The 16,134-nt window shown below is 38.1% G+C and overlaps 1 protein-coding gene across 1 annotated transcript; it reads right to left on the bottom strand.

Moving 5' to 3' along the window:
* Nucleotides 1-1,522: 1,522 nt before the first annotated feature.
* Nucleotides 1,523-6,007, bottom strand: ptchd3a (patched domain containing 3a). The gene is made up of 4 exons (XM_017406416.3): nt 5,297-6,007; nt 4,346-4,467; nt 3,601-3,746; nt 1,523-3,521 (listed from the first exon to the last, which is right to left on the bottom strand). Exons 1-4 carry the CDS (start codon nt 5,999-6,001, stop codon nt 1,963-1,965), a joined length of 2,532 nt encoding a protein of 843 aa, XP_017261905.1. The 5' UTR covers nt 6,002-6,007; the 3' UTR covers nt 1,523-1,962.
* Nucleotides 6,008-16,134: the final 10,127 nt, after the last annotated feature.

Raw genomic sequence — 16,134 nt, 5'->3', positions numbered from 1 at the left:
AATGTGACATAACCTTTTGACAACTAGACCCCGCCCACTTTGAAATCCTACAGAGGAGCACATGCAAAGAGAGAAGATGATACAGAAATGTGAAACTGGGAAATGTTCTGATATTAGCATCAAATTTTCTGTTGACTCAGGATTCCATCACCCCAGATTTTTTCATGTGAGGAACTATCTTTCCAGTTTTTACAGAACAGTTATCCTATGTGAGAACGGTGTAGAGGCGTGTTATTCTGAATCTGGGTGTGGAAGAGTAAACCTGCGTGAGTTCAAGGTCAACTTTTCTGCTGTTGTGTTTCCCATCAAGCTTACTGTTCAGACCTGTGGAAAAGTTTTAAGTTGTCCCTCATTGCTTTTTAGATTATTTTGCTTCCAGGCTGTCAGAATTGTTTGTAATCTTTTAAAAGGAGGACATCATCAAGATTTTCTTCTGGAGGTTTTAGCAAAGTTTTCTTTGAACTTTGGCTGCTTTTTTCATCCATTTCCTGGTCCAAACAGCCAATCTGACCATTCAAAAACAATGCTATTTTTTCCTTTTGTGTTTTAAGTCACTTAAATCTAACTTATGAATTATTACAAAGGTTCTTAACTTCATGAATGAACCTAAGTTGTGTCGACATATTGCAGAACACTAAGCAAAAAACAAACAATCAAAAAAACAACATTCTGAAACAGAAACTCTATGTAGACTATAGCTAAAGTATTAGCTAGTAACAAACTACTATAACAGCACAGGCACCCTTTTTTAGCTGAATGACAAGCACTAAAGATAACAGTTTGATGTATTTTAGCACTAATAAATTGATTCTTAAAAAGCTAAAATCTTGTCAATAATAGGAGGCTGCATCTCAGATTTTTTTTACTCTCCTTTGAAGACATGACTTTTCATTCATCTGCTGCAGATTTGTTTCTTTTGTTCTCTAAACACACTTCACATGCTGTCATGTGCCAGGCCTGAAGAGGAGGACTTAAAACCTATGCACATGTCACTAATAAACTTCATATTTAATAGGGTTAGGGTCATTGACTTCTAATACTTACATTAAGCACACAGCCCAATTATCTTTTTGAATATTATTGTGATGTTTTTTTGCACTCTTTAACTAAGACCTAAATCACTAAATAAGTTTTTCAAGACAGAAAATTGATATTTCACCACTAGAGGGAACATGTTCTATCCCAGGCATGCATTACACGTTGTATACTATATATTAATAGTATACAATATATATAAAGAACTCTTTAGTTAATTTGGCAGAAACATTTTAGTCAGAAAAGAAACTCACTTATCAATGTTTGGTTGATTGTTTTTTTGGGCCAAGAAATAAAATCTTAAACTTTGATTTCTTATCTTGTTTTCATCTTTGCTGCCAAATAAAAATTCCTCCAGTGGTCAGCAATGTCTTCAAATTACCACTTATTAAGATTTATAGAGATTTTCTTGTGTATTTGTACAAAAATTCATACCACACAGATGCCCTGTGTTTTAATTTCACCAGGATTTATTTGTGCACAAAATGTAGAAATGCTGCGGTTTGGCACAACTTGGAAAAATAATAATAATTGCAGAGGAGAGCATAATAAAAACAAAAGCTAATTAGCTGTAATTAAATTTATATTTGTTACCAACTAAACTGCTTTGAGTGACTGAACCATATTTACAAGACAAGTGAAAAATAAAACAAAACCAACAAACAAAAAAAAACATTGAATGTAAAAAATGAATAACTTACAATACAATTCATACAGTATTTACATTAAATTACTTTAAAACATGATTTATTTTAACACATGCAGATGAACAAGATACAAAAATTGGAAATATATGTTCAACTTTGAGCAGTCTCTCATACTGACTTCTTATTTATGCTGTAACTAAAAAGAAATGTTTTAAAAATTGTGTAATAGGATTTATAAATAAATCCTTTGGCCTAAAATGTCCCACTACATGTTTAGTGGTTAAAATTTACTCGATTTTAAATCCTTCTCCTCGTCTTTTTCGGCGCTGCATTGAGTCAGGACCGTGGGGATAAAAACCAGCCCGTGAACCATCCCAATAAACATGACGAGAAAAAAGATCTTGAAGAAGGTCCTGAAGGTGTTAAATTCAGACATGGCTAACACTGACACCCCTAAGATGGTGGACACCGCACCCTGAAGTATGGGGTAGCCCAGGCTGGACAGGGCGTCCACGGCCTTGTCGTCGGGATTGGACTTCTTGCTGGAAACGAAGGCGTAAGCCATGTGAGCGGAAAAATCCACGGTGAAGCCAATGCAGACGGTGAAGATAATCATGGATATCGAGTCCAGACTGATGTCCCAGAGCGCCATGAACCCGTTCACCCCGACTGTCACGGAAATGATCGAGCAAGTCACCCATACCGAGCAAATTGGGTTCGGGATCAGCAGGAGAGAGACGACCAACATCACAGCTGTGATCACGCCAACGTTCTTGATGGTGCTGCTCACCACAACGTCGTACTGGTCCAAGTAGATGAACGCGTGGTTATAGACCGATAAAGAGGCGACTCCGCATCTGCCTGCAATGGATTTGAGGCCTTTCAGCATTTCCATTTCATCGCTGGCGCTGGCGATGTCAATAGTCTGTATGAAGAGCCGGGACGCGTGGATGACATCTCCAGTCAGGTTCACATCTTGCTTAAAAAGAGGGTGTAAATCGAAAAATGGAGGCAGATTTGAAAGAAAAACATCTTTATCATTTAAGTTTAGGTGCCTCTCTTGTCCATAGATCAGGTAAGAGTCTAACCAGGAAGTATAAATGTCCCTATCCACAAACTGAGGCTCTTTAAAGGCATCTATGCATGCTTGAAGTTGATACCTTTTGGCGGAATCCCAGTATGGAAATTCTTCTTTTACGATGACCATAACAGATGGACCGTAATCGGAAAAATACTGCCTGTCCTTCTTAATGAATCTTGTAACATGGGAGTTATCAGCTGCCAGATCATAAAGCTCAATGCCCTGCTGAATGTGGAAACATCCAAAAATACTTGTACCTAAATACGCCACATAAAGGAGCATCACCAGTACTTTGACCTCAGGTTTGGTTAAGAACGGGCCGTAGTACTCCTTAAACAAGTTACTCACTCGCTGTTTTTTCTCCGCTCCTGTGATCTTATCGTATTTGCCTCCCACACAGCAGATGTTGTACATCTCGGTGTGATTACTGGTTTCGTCTGATGGCACCTTCATGCAGGTCAGCCAGTGCCTGTTGCTGTCCTCTCGTCTGCCGTTTAAAGCCATGGAAGCCCCGAAGAAGGTAATCGTGTAAATGTAACAAAACAAGATGGAGGTGGCAGTGTACAGGCAGAAAGACTGCACCGACGGGAAGTCGGACATGACGCCGATGAAGAACTTGAGGACATCTGTCAGGGCGGTGATGGTGATGGACATGACCGCTTCTTTGTACGTGTGAGCCATTCGTTTTGGCACAGGATCATTCACATGGGTGTGCTGCCAGTCCGACATCATGATGAACATGTTATTCAGGCCAATTCCTGGAAAATGAATGTCTGTTTTAGCGTTTACTCCAAATAGAGTGCACGGAGCTAAAGATGTGGCATGCATTTTCCTCACCGAGTATTAGGAAAGGAGAGTTTGCCACAGTTATGACAAACGGCACCCCGATGTAAAGGAGCAAGCCAAATGAGGAGATGACTGCCAGTCCAGAGGAGACAACCCCAACCACAGCCATCCACACTTTGTTCCTGACATTGTCCGTTCTGCAAAGGAGGTGTAGATAGTGTATAATGAGTTTATATTGGCCTACTGGGGATAAAAAAAACACCAAAAAAATTCAAAATACAAGATTCAACTCTACTTCTCCAAACCGTGACTGTTCAATGAGCTATCTACAACAGGTAAAATACTGCTTGCTCGTAAACTTTACACAGAACCCCACTTTAAAATCTGAACTGTCTTTATTTTTTAGAAATAAAAGAATGTTTTTGTTAAAACAAAAATCTGATGTTTTCTATTATACTGATCACATTCTTTACTAAATGTCAGGAAATTTTGCCAAATTCCTAAAACTTAAGTTCCCATTCCTCAGTCAGAGGTGCCTTTCAGTTTGTGTTTAGCTTGACGCCTTTACTGCAGCGTACCTCCCTGTACGCTGATGTACTAAATGAAGATTTGTTTTCTTTGCGGCAGCTCGTCTTTGTACCTCAAAGTGAGCATGACATTATTCACAGATCGCCGCATAATCTGCATGTGTCTTTCCATCGCTCAGACTGACAAATGGCAGCTCTCTGCGTCCTGCGTTCGTTGGCTCGCAGTCAGGAGATCGCTCAGTGCGTGACAGTCACTGATGGCTTCTTACCTCAGGCAGGATATCACCGACAAGGAGATGGCGCAGGCATAAGTGATGAGGAAGAGAGGGAAGCCGTCTGTTTTGTGGCTGTTGATCTCCTCCTGCTTGGATTTAGAGGTGTAGTAAGACACCTGCGTGAGAGAGCAGAAAAAAAGTCACAAATCTGTGGCGGGACTACAACTTGTCACGTCAGGTGGTGGTTTGCCACAGTTTCAGTGAAGTATTATTTGACTGGATTATGAGGTTTGGATTTGCTGGTGATATTAGAAAGATTTTAAATTGTTTTTGTTTTTGTAATAGTCTGAATGGAAGTCGACAACAGCCATACATTTCTAAGAACCACAGCTGTTCTGTTTTCTCAAGATAACCTGGCAAGTTTTATCTCATTATCTCAAGAAAACAGTCTTCTTTGAGATAACAAGAGGATTATAGTGCGAACATGTATGTTCTGCTGATAAATTCAGTTTCACTGTTTACTTTCACTGTCATGACCCATGGAGATGATTTTTAAAAGTAACTGAAACATGATGGACTTTCTTTTATGTGACAATTTCAACTTTAACCACTTAACAACACGTCGTTGCCTCTTTTATTTACAGGATCATACTAATCCATTTTAAAAATCATAAAGCACTTGAAAGCTACATGTTACACTGCGTAAGCTTGATATTAACTCATTAACTTGAAAAAACAAGCTTAGTTGTCTGGATTAAATGAGATAAATAGGTTGCTATCTTAAGATAATGCCATGAAAATAAAAATTTAGGCATGTCTCTCAGCTCTGTTTTAACTGAGGTTCCAGCAAAAACTTAGTCCTGACCCTTGTGCTTCTATAAATGCTGAATTATGAGCCAGAGCACATCAGTTCTTTACAGTAAATTATCAAAGTACAAGTGAAATTGTGCACTTCAGCCATAAAAGAGAAAAGCTGGAAAAGCAAAGCTCGAATGTGATACTTACATCAATGTGTTTTCTGTCCGTCTCATCTAACAGGAGTGCCTTAAATTCTCTCAGCCATAATTTTGAGGCTACACTTTCATTATTGTCCAGATAGTAGAGGAGCTTTACAGCCTGAGCACTTCTGATTGTGCCGTTGGCGTCTGCAATAACTCCACCGAGAACAGAACCCAGAAAGACCGAGCTGGAGCTGAGCCTGTGTTCTGGGTAGGAGATGCTGGCTTGATCAGAAGTGATGATTTCCAGGATGACATTGGGGACACATCTTCCGTTGGCTTCGGCACACAGGTCGTTGAATCCCAGCCTCCCATTGTCCACGGTGATATTCAGGATCTTATTGTTGAGTCTGATGATGTCCTCAGAGGCAGGACTTTCCAGGACATTGTTGCTGTTCTTCGACACGGCAATGAGGGATGCAAAGTTACCTTTGTTGTACTGCCTGTCTTCAGAAAACATGGACTCGTTATAGGGAAAGTTTTCTCTTACAAAGGCTCTTGTTACCTTCGAGGGTCCTTTTTTGGGGGTGAACTGTTGCTCAAGATCATTGTCCTCTCTGTCCGTGATAAAAAAGAAGCCTCCACTTAGAGCTGCTGAGATGAGGATGGGAATCAAGAGGAAATAAAAAGGACAGGAGCCGACTGTTGATCCGAGCTTTGCAAAGAGGTTGGACAGGGGCCTCGAAAGGCAGTCTGTGCGTCTGCAGCCCATCTTCGGTTCTGCAGGAGGCTTGGCTTGAACGGGGAGGCAATCTCAGCCCTTATAAAGGCTGCACGTTTTACAATATATCACTCGTAACACACCTAAGGATTTATCTAGATTACGAAAAGAAGCTGGATTATGAGTCTGACCAGGAAGTGTTTCTTGTAATAACACTTCTTACTGTAGGAATGATAACTAAGTCCATTAAAATGATTAGTAATAAAAATATGAAAGAACATATCCCACAAAAAATAAAGAGTTTATTATATGTAGTAAATCACTGCCGGGACATTTTATTACTTTACAACAGAAGCATGCACAGATGTGTCGTCAGTAAGCAAACATATGACTTGTCCTTTTTGCGAAATGTGAAAGTTTCTTAAGACTCGGTGAGTCAGTTCTGGCATAAAAACAAAGCCATAAAGAAATTGCGAAGATCTTTCTCCGGTGTGTTTTCTGCAAAGTTCGTTAAAGTTCAACCAGTCTAGCAGACTGTGTTGAAAGAGTTACAACGGCAAAATAAATTTTTATTCATGTCCTCCACAATATAATCTGGAAGTTCCTGGAAGTAAGCATTATAGGATAACTTAAATTACCCTCTAAGACATTTTTATTCAAACAATTCGTTGCATAACAGTGGTTAATTGTCATGTTGTTTAACTATTTTTTGTTCCAGGATGATGTAATTTAATCAAACTCAAACATATATTTGTATACAGTTGAAATAATTTACCACTTATATAATTGTGTATATGTTATTTGCTTCATACATGGGGCATTTGTCGACATAATGGGAATTTGCACTCTCACACAGATGATACTCAGCTGTATCTTCATTTACAGAACTATGGCCCAGAAGTTTCTGCAACTTTATGTCAATAAGGCTCAGTTAATTATTATTGGCAACAAATCTCAAGATATTTGCTGCGAATCATCAGAGCACCCTGTCTAAACACGCCACACAAAGCTGTAAGCGTCTTGGCTTTATCTTTGACCGTAACCTTGAACAACTCAACAGTTTCAGTTTGATCTTGTTTTTGCAATTCCCTGTATCTAATACATCCCTGAGCCAACAGGGTTTACATGAATGGCACAATTCAAACAGACTTCTCACTGAAGCCAGAAAAAAAAAAAAAACGTTACTTCAGTTTTAGGCTGTAATATTTTACCGAGGACCCACAAGGCTCGAGCAGGTTTTGCACCGAAATCTATTACTGACCTTATTTACAAGTCCTTATGCTTCTAACCACAACTTGAGATTCTCAGCTTCCATAATCCCACCTAAAGACCGGGTGTGACTGCTTTCTCTATTAGGTTCCCTTTTTTAGAATAACATTTCAAAGGAGATTGGACTGGCTGCTTTTCTGTCCTCGTTTACATAGATTTTTTATCATATTGGATGTTTTAATGGCTTTTTTTTTGTAGTATTTCACCTGATTAGTATTGTGTTTTCATATTGTTCTTATTTTAATGGGGCACTGTGTAAATGGTTTTATCTCTGCTAAGGTGCAGCTTGTAACCATGTTTGAAAAGGTGCCATATAAATAAAGATTTCTTATTATTATTACTTTATCCTGTTGGTAGACTGCATTTTTCTTCTTGTTTAACTGAAGCTGACACATTGCTCTTCCCAAACTTACCTCAAAAGATATCTTAAATTTAAAGGCTAGCATTCCTTGAATGCATTTTGTCCACCAATCACGCCAGTTAGTAAAAATGCCTGTTTTGTTGCGGTGAGTTTCTCTTTAGCTGAAAGTTTGCTCTGATGGTTTTTACAGCTAATTGAACCTGCTGCGGTATAGCGGTATGATGTATTGTAGAGTAAAATGCTTTAGATCAATCACAAACCTACGGTCTGAGCACCATTATGTTGCATTATATTCACTTAATTAAACACAGGGCGGATGTTGCATTCATAATAAAGTTGTGTAGAAAACGTTAGCTTTGTGTGCAGTCACAAATCATTTATAGCTCCTTTATGTCTCTCTTATATCTGTTAGGGGATAAAGCTTATCAAAGGTTGTGTAAATAACTCCACAAAAATGCAACTCAAGTGAACCGTGTTGATGACACAATCATAATATGAATGAATGTCTTTGATTTTACAGAAACATCTGAGCAGCTGATGCCCTGTTTGCTTCTCACTGTCAGGATCTGTTTTGTGTTACCTTTTGATTTGTGTTTAGTTTCTCCCTGTTTTCCTGTTTATCTCCTTGTGCTACATGCCACTGCTTCTTAGTCATTTCTGCTCTCCAGTCCTGCCACACCCATCCTCACCTGCTCCCTGTTTTACTCAGTCCAGCTGTCTCCCATGCCCTGATCAGCCCATATATTCAGTTCCCGTGTATTCATCTGCATTCAGTCATTGTTGCTTCAAACTTGGTTCCCCTCCGTTTTGTGCAGCATTTTGTTTAGTTAAATAAATATTATAAGTTTGCTCTCGAGCGGCTCATATCAGTCTGCATTCCTGGGTTTCTACACTCCACTACCCTGACACTCACTGACAAGTCCACTGTGTGACATGGCTTTGTGTTTATTTGCATGTAGAGCAGGTAAATGAGATCTGATCACTGCAGATGCATTTTAACGCCAAGTGTGAAGAGCTGTCCTAAGTTGTTTTTTTTTTATTATTATTGTTTCATCTTTTGTGTCTACATAAAATTGCATTTTGGGAGTATTTTTATGTAAAAAACAGGTTCCAGAGTGAAAAAATCTTGAATGACTTCCCTCCTGTTTTTGGAGTATGGTGTCGCACACAGGCTTGGCACTGTTAAGAAAATGTGTTTTGGGTCATTTTTTTGCATTTGTTTGAATGGTTACGTTTCTGAACATGCTGCCATGTTTACAAGGATTTTTTTTTTTTTTTGAGGAAACAACAAATAAAGAAATCGTGCTCAAAAACTGCATTTCTGCATTACTTCCAGGTCTGATAAGACTATCAGCCAAGCCACCTTGAAGGCACAACGTCATAGATAACAATGGTCTTCACCCAGGTAGCTGTGACAAATAAACATCCTTATCAAGGGCTGAAACTCTCTTTATTGCCTCATGACATTGTTGGTGAATGAGCTTGTATGTCTGACTTTTTCCCTGAATTCTGAATTCCAAACTTCACTTCTTAGAGAGTAATCCCAGACACTTTACAGAGAAAACTGGGTTCAGACATATGAATTTACAACCTTGGTCTGTCAATGAGTAAGTCAAAGTTCAACCTTGAAGGTAAGGGCAGGTATGTAGAAAGGAGCCCTTTGCCCAATAGGATACTTATTTTTATATGTAGCTGTTTTCAAGAAGGTGAACATAAAATGGCAAAAATGACCGGAAGTCAGGTCAGCAATCTTATGTACTTCAGGAAATAAAAAAGCCTTTTTATATCACACAGCTCAGCACAATCAACATGGCAATTTTACCTTGCAGTCATTGTTTAGAATCGAGCTGCTGATCATTAACATTGACTGAAATCAGAACTGCATTGTTCCACAAACCCAACAAATGTAAGGGCTAAACCAGCCACATCTGACGATTATAAATACAGAGTCATGCTAAAGAGTCGTAAAGCTTCAAGAGAAATTAATTACAGGAAAGGAATATCTCTCCTTAATGTGTCAACCTTCCCATTATATTGCAGCATTTCAACCTTTAGTTACAAAGCATATTTGGAGTGAGAGTCTCAGAGGGCTGATTTTACACCTTTCAAGCCCTGCTGTCATTTAACCCTGTCAGTCAGCCGTCAGTCTGAGCCTCCCGAGTCCTCTGAGGTGACGCTCAGATCTCATTTCACACAGATCCATCTTATGGTCATTGATTTCTCATCTTCTGAGTGAAAAATGCTCTCTCTTTCCTTCATCAAAGAGGGGAGAGGATCTTGGCAGTCAGTCGCCTGAAGCTTGATGGAGGCGTCGGTTAAACGTAATCTCTTTCAGGACCATTCAGTTATTTAGCTCACCTTAAGCTGAATCACTGTCTTCTTTTTTCTGTGCTTATCAGAGACATTTAACAGTGGATGGGCCCTAATGTGTGTTGTTCAGCCATGAGTTTGCATCAAAATGCAAATGAGTTAAATCCCTGCACCAACAGCAATCATCTTCAGGTGGTGAGCTCCTTCTGACATGTTCATTAACTCTCGCCTTCTCTTCCTCACACTTTGCAGAGGTATCTTAGGTGAAAATCAGTGCCTATTAGCTGAGAAACCTCTTGTGAACGTGGTGTGGAGATTTGCCAGCTGATTGTTCTATTTTTGCTTGCAGAAAGAAAGTATCAATCATGTGTGGAGAAAAAAAAGACTTTACTATGGAGTAAAACTCTTGATAACAGAGGGAACGTTGTACATTAATTTTTCTCAGATCAGATTCAAATTATTTTTTGTAGCCATCCAGAATCTCCCAGTCAGACATTTTCTATTGCTTTTTTATAGGATCACAATGAGTTACTATTTTATTTCATTTATTTATTTTCAAAAATCTTAATATTTTAGGTATCTAATCCATGCCTGGTAAGTACTTGGTACTTGCAAAACACTAAAATCTGGTTTAATACATATTGCAGGTTGGTACGTACCAGGTAAGTATCAGATATGTATGCGTACCCATTAAAGACCCAGTATGTACTTGGTACTTTAAGTTAAGTTAAAGTACCACTGATTGTCACACACCTGAGTGTGCAAAATTTGTTCTCTACATTTGACCCATCCCCTGAGGGAGCAGTGAGCAGTAGAATTATTTGGTGATCTAACCCCCCCAATTCCAACCCTTAATGCTGAGTGTCAAGCAAGGTGGCAACAGGTCCCATTTTTACAGTCTTTGGTATGACCCAGCCAGGGATTGAACCCACAACCTCCCAGTTTCAGGGCAGACACTCTACCACTAGTCCACTGATCCAGTTTTAGTTACTTAAAAACAGAAAAACAAGTCTGCAAATAGTAGAGGCAAATAAGGATGGTGGCGCAAACACCAAACACAGAACTTTTACTCAGGAGACGGGGGTCTTTGTCCAGTGAGAGACTGACAGTTTTTGTAGGCATAACTGTAGACATTTTATTTGGTCGGTTATCAATTTCATTGTCTGTCGTTCTTTGGTTTGGTTGAACTAGACCAGTGGTGTCCAATCCTGGTCCTGGAGGGCCACTATCCTGCATGTTTTAGGTGTTCCTCTGGGTCTGCAGAACTTTAAGAGCTGCTGAAGAGCAGGGAAACATCTAAAACATACAGGATAGTGGCCCTCCAGGACCCAGAATGGATACCACTGAACTAGACAACAAAACATGAATGGGTCATGGGTTGGTTAAAAAACACAATAGTTCTTGGTTTCGCAAACAAGATGGTATTGTAATGAAAATGTAACCAAATAAAACCCTTTGCTGATCAGTAAAGTAGAGGGTTGTTGTGTTGTAATAATCTCATTTGAAATGCTCATTTTGGTATTAAAATAAACATTTAATGTGGATATTTTTCTGCATTGCTCTAAAAAAAATTTTGTGCAGAAAAAAAACCCTCAAATCAGCTTCACCAGATCTCTTGTTCAAGCTTGTTCAATGCATTAATTTCCTCTTCTCTGTTATCTATTTCCCTCCTCGGTGAAAGAGCAGTTTCCATTATGCCAGAAGTTCATATTAGGAAGATGAGAAAAGGCTGGTACCTGCAATTATCCCTGCTCACCCAGCCGTGGGTCACTAGGTGCCGAGCAACAGCTGGTTCGCTCTTTGCTGTGACCACTCACGCATACATGCATGCTCCTGTACACCACCACCAACCTCCTCCTCCAGACTCATAACCACCCATGCTTCACACTCACCTGCCAAGCAGCTTGATTAATAAGGCCAATGTGAAGCAAACAGCAGACACAGAGAGGAGAAAGGGAAAAAACAGGTGTAAAGAGGAGGTACAACACAGCTTACATATGTGACCATGTAAAACATATTTTGTACTAAGTATCCTTCTGTGAGTATGGAGAATAAACTCTCTCAATAAGAGGAGATACAAATTTATGCTTAAGGCACAGGATCTATTTAGTTTAGTTCCTTCAAAGACTAACAGAGACAGCTTTCCAGATCTGAGGACTTGCTAGCAAAGTGGGTTGCCAAATATGGTTCAGCTTTCCATTTATTTAAACAACTGCAGATGTAAGCAAGTCTAAGCCCATTTTTATCACTGTTACTGAAGCACTTCCTGAATTTAAATGACAGACTGATACTTATACAGGGTTTATTTTCAAACACTTCTTCTGTGGATGGTCTGATGTAGCCTGCAAATATTACCTACACAGACCTACAGTTTGTACTCAGTGGCTACCATATAAGAGTAATATTTTCACATTTATTGTGCTATAATGTAGTTTATTTCCAATAAATGGGTATGGAAATGAAAACATGACTTTGCTGTACAGGTAAAAGGGAAACTAAGTTGTTAGCGTACAACAGACTGTAAAATGTGGAAGAAGATGTTTCATCAGGAAGTAAAAATAGTATAAAAATTATGTTGTTTTAAGATGGGAAGAGATAAGCTTTTCCTGTACAGTAATCTGAATATGTAACTTAAATAGGTATTTAATTATTTCATTTGCATTCAGCAGTATTAAAGATTTAGTACAGATCCTAAATCTGTAAAATACATTTATAAAAAGCAGCTAAAGAAGCAACCCTGCTTTGATCGGTTGTTTCCAAAGGCCTGAGCAGGCACCTAACACTGTTCTATTTTTAATGCTCATTTCTCTTACAATTAAATGCTTTGAGTGGTCCTGGGACCCATTAAGCTGTTCTTTCACCTTCTCTGGACCTGCTGCAGTTTGCCTATTGCAGATTTCATGTCAGTATGTGTTGGCAGTAGGACACTTCATCACACAGAGCAGAGCACAGGGGTCTCTCAGGGATGTGTGCTCAGTCTTTTGCTTTTGACCGATACTAATCAGAAACCAGGATGAAGCGACTCGTAGAGCAAAAGTGAAATGGTTAGTGAGCTGGTGTGTCAAGAAAACTAGAGTTGATTGCTCTTTTACAAGAAAATAAACGTCCCAGGGATTCAGGAGGCTGAAGTGTGATAGCGAAGACTCTGCAATGTGTGCTGAGAATGGCTGAGGGAGTGATTGGGGTCTTATTTCCCTCCTTAGAGACCATCTTCAAGGAGCAATTTCTTAGAATTATGAGAGGTCTCTCTCACCTTGCTCATGTTCAACTTTTTACCATCTGGAGGATCACTGCATTAAATCTACAACCCCCACATTGTGCAACAGTTTTATCTCACATGCAATGAGGCTGTTAGTGTTCAGCAGCACTTTGCGACGTTGACTTAAAATTTTTAATGTAATATATTTTATTTACTGTTAATCCGATTTTTTTATTTTAATTTCTTTTAGCTGATTGTTAACTTCAGAACTCTGCTTTTGAATTCTATTGTTTTACTTTTTTGCACCGTCTCCAACATGAAGACATGTAATTTAATCCATAATCTGGAATAACAATAAAGACACCTTGAACCTTGAACCTATTCTCTCATCTAAAATTCTAGAAAGGGTTTCTTTGAATGCTAAATTGGTTTACACACCTACGTAAGAGCACAATAAACTTTAAACATAATTTGATAACGTAATTGTTTTCCTGGAAATGACAAACTTTAAAATACTTTAATGTTTCCACGAAAAGGTAAGAAAGATTTTACATATCCATACATTTCTTGTAAATATATATATATATATATATATATATATATATATATATATATATATATATATATAATAGAATAGAGAATAGGAATATATATATATATATATATATATATAATAGAATAGAGAATAGGACTATATATATATATATATACATATAAATGGAGGCTAACTCTACCCAAGTTTCTAAAAAGCCGACTTTGCTCTGATTGGACAGCTCCGATGACCTGACCAGGTATCATCTACTAATCTGCAAATATTCTAAGCAATATTTCATCGGACCAAACTTTGTACACACCCCCTAATGGAGGCTGATTCATCAATGCTTTCCCAGAAATGCTTTCAAGGAAATAATAAACTCTATAAAGTATCAATAAAAGTCCCATAAAATGTCTGCAAGATGACTATTCATCTTTTTTTTTATTTCTTGGAAGCCTTATCTGATTGTTGAGGGTCACTGGCATGAATGGGCATTGCAGAAATTCAAAGTTCCAAATAAAAAAATGTTTAAATGGAGTCATCAACATTTTTACTGATATCCGTAAAATGCAATCTGATGGACCAATAAAGGTGCACATAACTTTTTTATTTTATTCTTTTGTGGGGCACAATATAACAATGAAAAAACACCTTAATCAACATACTTTATTTTATAGGAACTTCAAACTGACATTTAACATTTGTAATACCAGCATTAAGGCTGTAGTCCAGTGACAGGTAGGTTCAGAAGGGTTTTTAGGTCCAGAAACTAACTTGGCCGATCTAAAATCCTCCATCTCTTTCTCCCAAACGTCTCCTGGGTTAATTTGGTGTTGTGTTTTGGCTCAGTAACTAAACCCCACTTGTTTGCTAGGTGTATTTTGCTGACTTACAAATCTCTAGTTTCACCAAAAATGGTAATATGTTCTTTGCCTTTGCAGATGTCAGTACCTGGAAACTTTTTTTTTTTTTTGGTGCACAGCAAAAACAAACTAATTGAGTTTGTTGCTTGAGTACAAGGGCCCCTATCAATATTCTCCCAGGGGCCAGAATTGTTCTTAGCAGATTTTGTAGGGGCTGTAGAAAAGAATATAAATACATTTATTAAATGTTTAGGCTTAATTAGCCTGTTTGCTATTGTAATGTTTTTTTTAACTATTGGTAATTTAAATTTCTTGCAAAGTCAACAGACAGAAAATGTAATTGTGTGAACTCTCTGAGTCAGCATTCACACAAAGGTCTTCCTCTTTATAGTTTCTTCTGTACATTTTGTGCAATCAAACTAGTCCCATGCTTTGTGCCATTTCAGCCACTCGTGCATTGAAAAGTTCAGCTCCATCAGGAATGATGTTGTATGGCTTTTGGTTCTATCAACTTTATATTTCTCATGGTATTTAGCATTAATTAAAATTCCCCATAAATCCAGAGATCACTAAAATTCATTAAAAACATTGTTCTCTTTAAAATTTGCTTCAACACACTGTTCCTTTCAGCCTTTACTGACATTTTTGCTACTTTTAGTTACTGTTTTGCTTATTTTGCCATCTCTTTTGCTCATGTTAGCTACTATTCTGCAGTTTTTTCTTCAGATTTTAGCCTCTGCTTTGCATGTTTTAACTTTAATAACTCAACTTTAGCTTCTTTAGCAAATTTAAGCAGTCATTCAGCACTCACATTGCATTTTCACCAAAAATACAATTTCTTTAGTTGCCCAACACGACCCTAAGTAGCAGGATGTGTGTGTGTTTGTTAAATTTATATTTAATCTGGATATTAATGAAAACTGTTTATAGTAAAACAGGAAGATAAATCTTTTGTTCATGATCGGGTAAAAGAGCCTTAAATGCAAAGATAATCAGAAATGCTGCAGTTTTGATATCCACCCTACCCCACACACGCACACACACACACAGCCATGTGGGCCACAAGTGGCCTCTAAGAGTTCTCTAGTTTGGAAGAGGACTCTTGATTCAAAGTGAAAAAAGAAATAGTTTTAATGAAGCCTTTTTAAAATTATTTATTATGTCTGAAATAAACCTTCCTAAAGTATGTTTAAAGAAAAAAAAAAGTTGTTTTCTGTCATACCTAAACCGAAAGTCAACAATATGAACTTTGGCCTCACTTGGCAGCTGTTAGTGTGAACCTATCATCAGCTGGTATTTTAGAGCCCAGAGAAAGCCACATTATTAGCCTTTCAGGTTCCTTCACCTCAGAAAAAAGGTTATTTCTTGCCAACTTTTATTAGTATGAAAATGTATTGGCTAAAGCCAGAATGGACCTAGAAAAATTGAGAAAATACAGTATGAGTCACTGAGCAGTTCACTGTACTGTATGCACTTCATCTTATTGTATATTTGACCTTCCTCTGACAGAAACACTTGTTTACTATAACTATCATCCTGGTGAGACTCTTTTCCACTCTTTTAGATTGTAGGAGGTGGATACCTCCATCTAGTGGGGCCAGACTCCAGAATATAGTGTAAAGAAAAAATACTGCATAATCAATCAAC

The sequence above is a fragment of the Kryptolebias marmoratus genome, linkage group LG21 (genome assembly GCF_001649575.2).
Source record: "Kryptolebias marmoratus isolate JLee-2015 linkage group LG21, ASM164957v2, whole genome shotgun sequence".
Lineage (NCBI taxonomy): Eukaryota > Metazoa > Chordata > Actinopteri > Cyprinodontiformes > Rivulidae > Kryptolebias > Kryptolebias marmoratus.
This window is presented reverse-complemented; position numbering and strand designations above follow the sequence as displayed.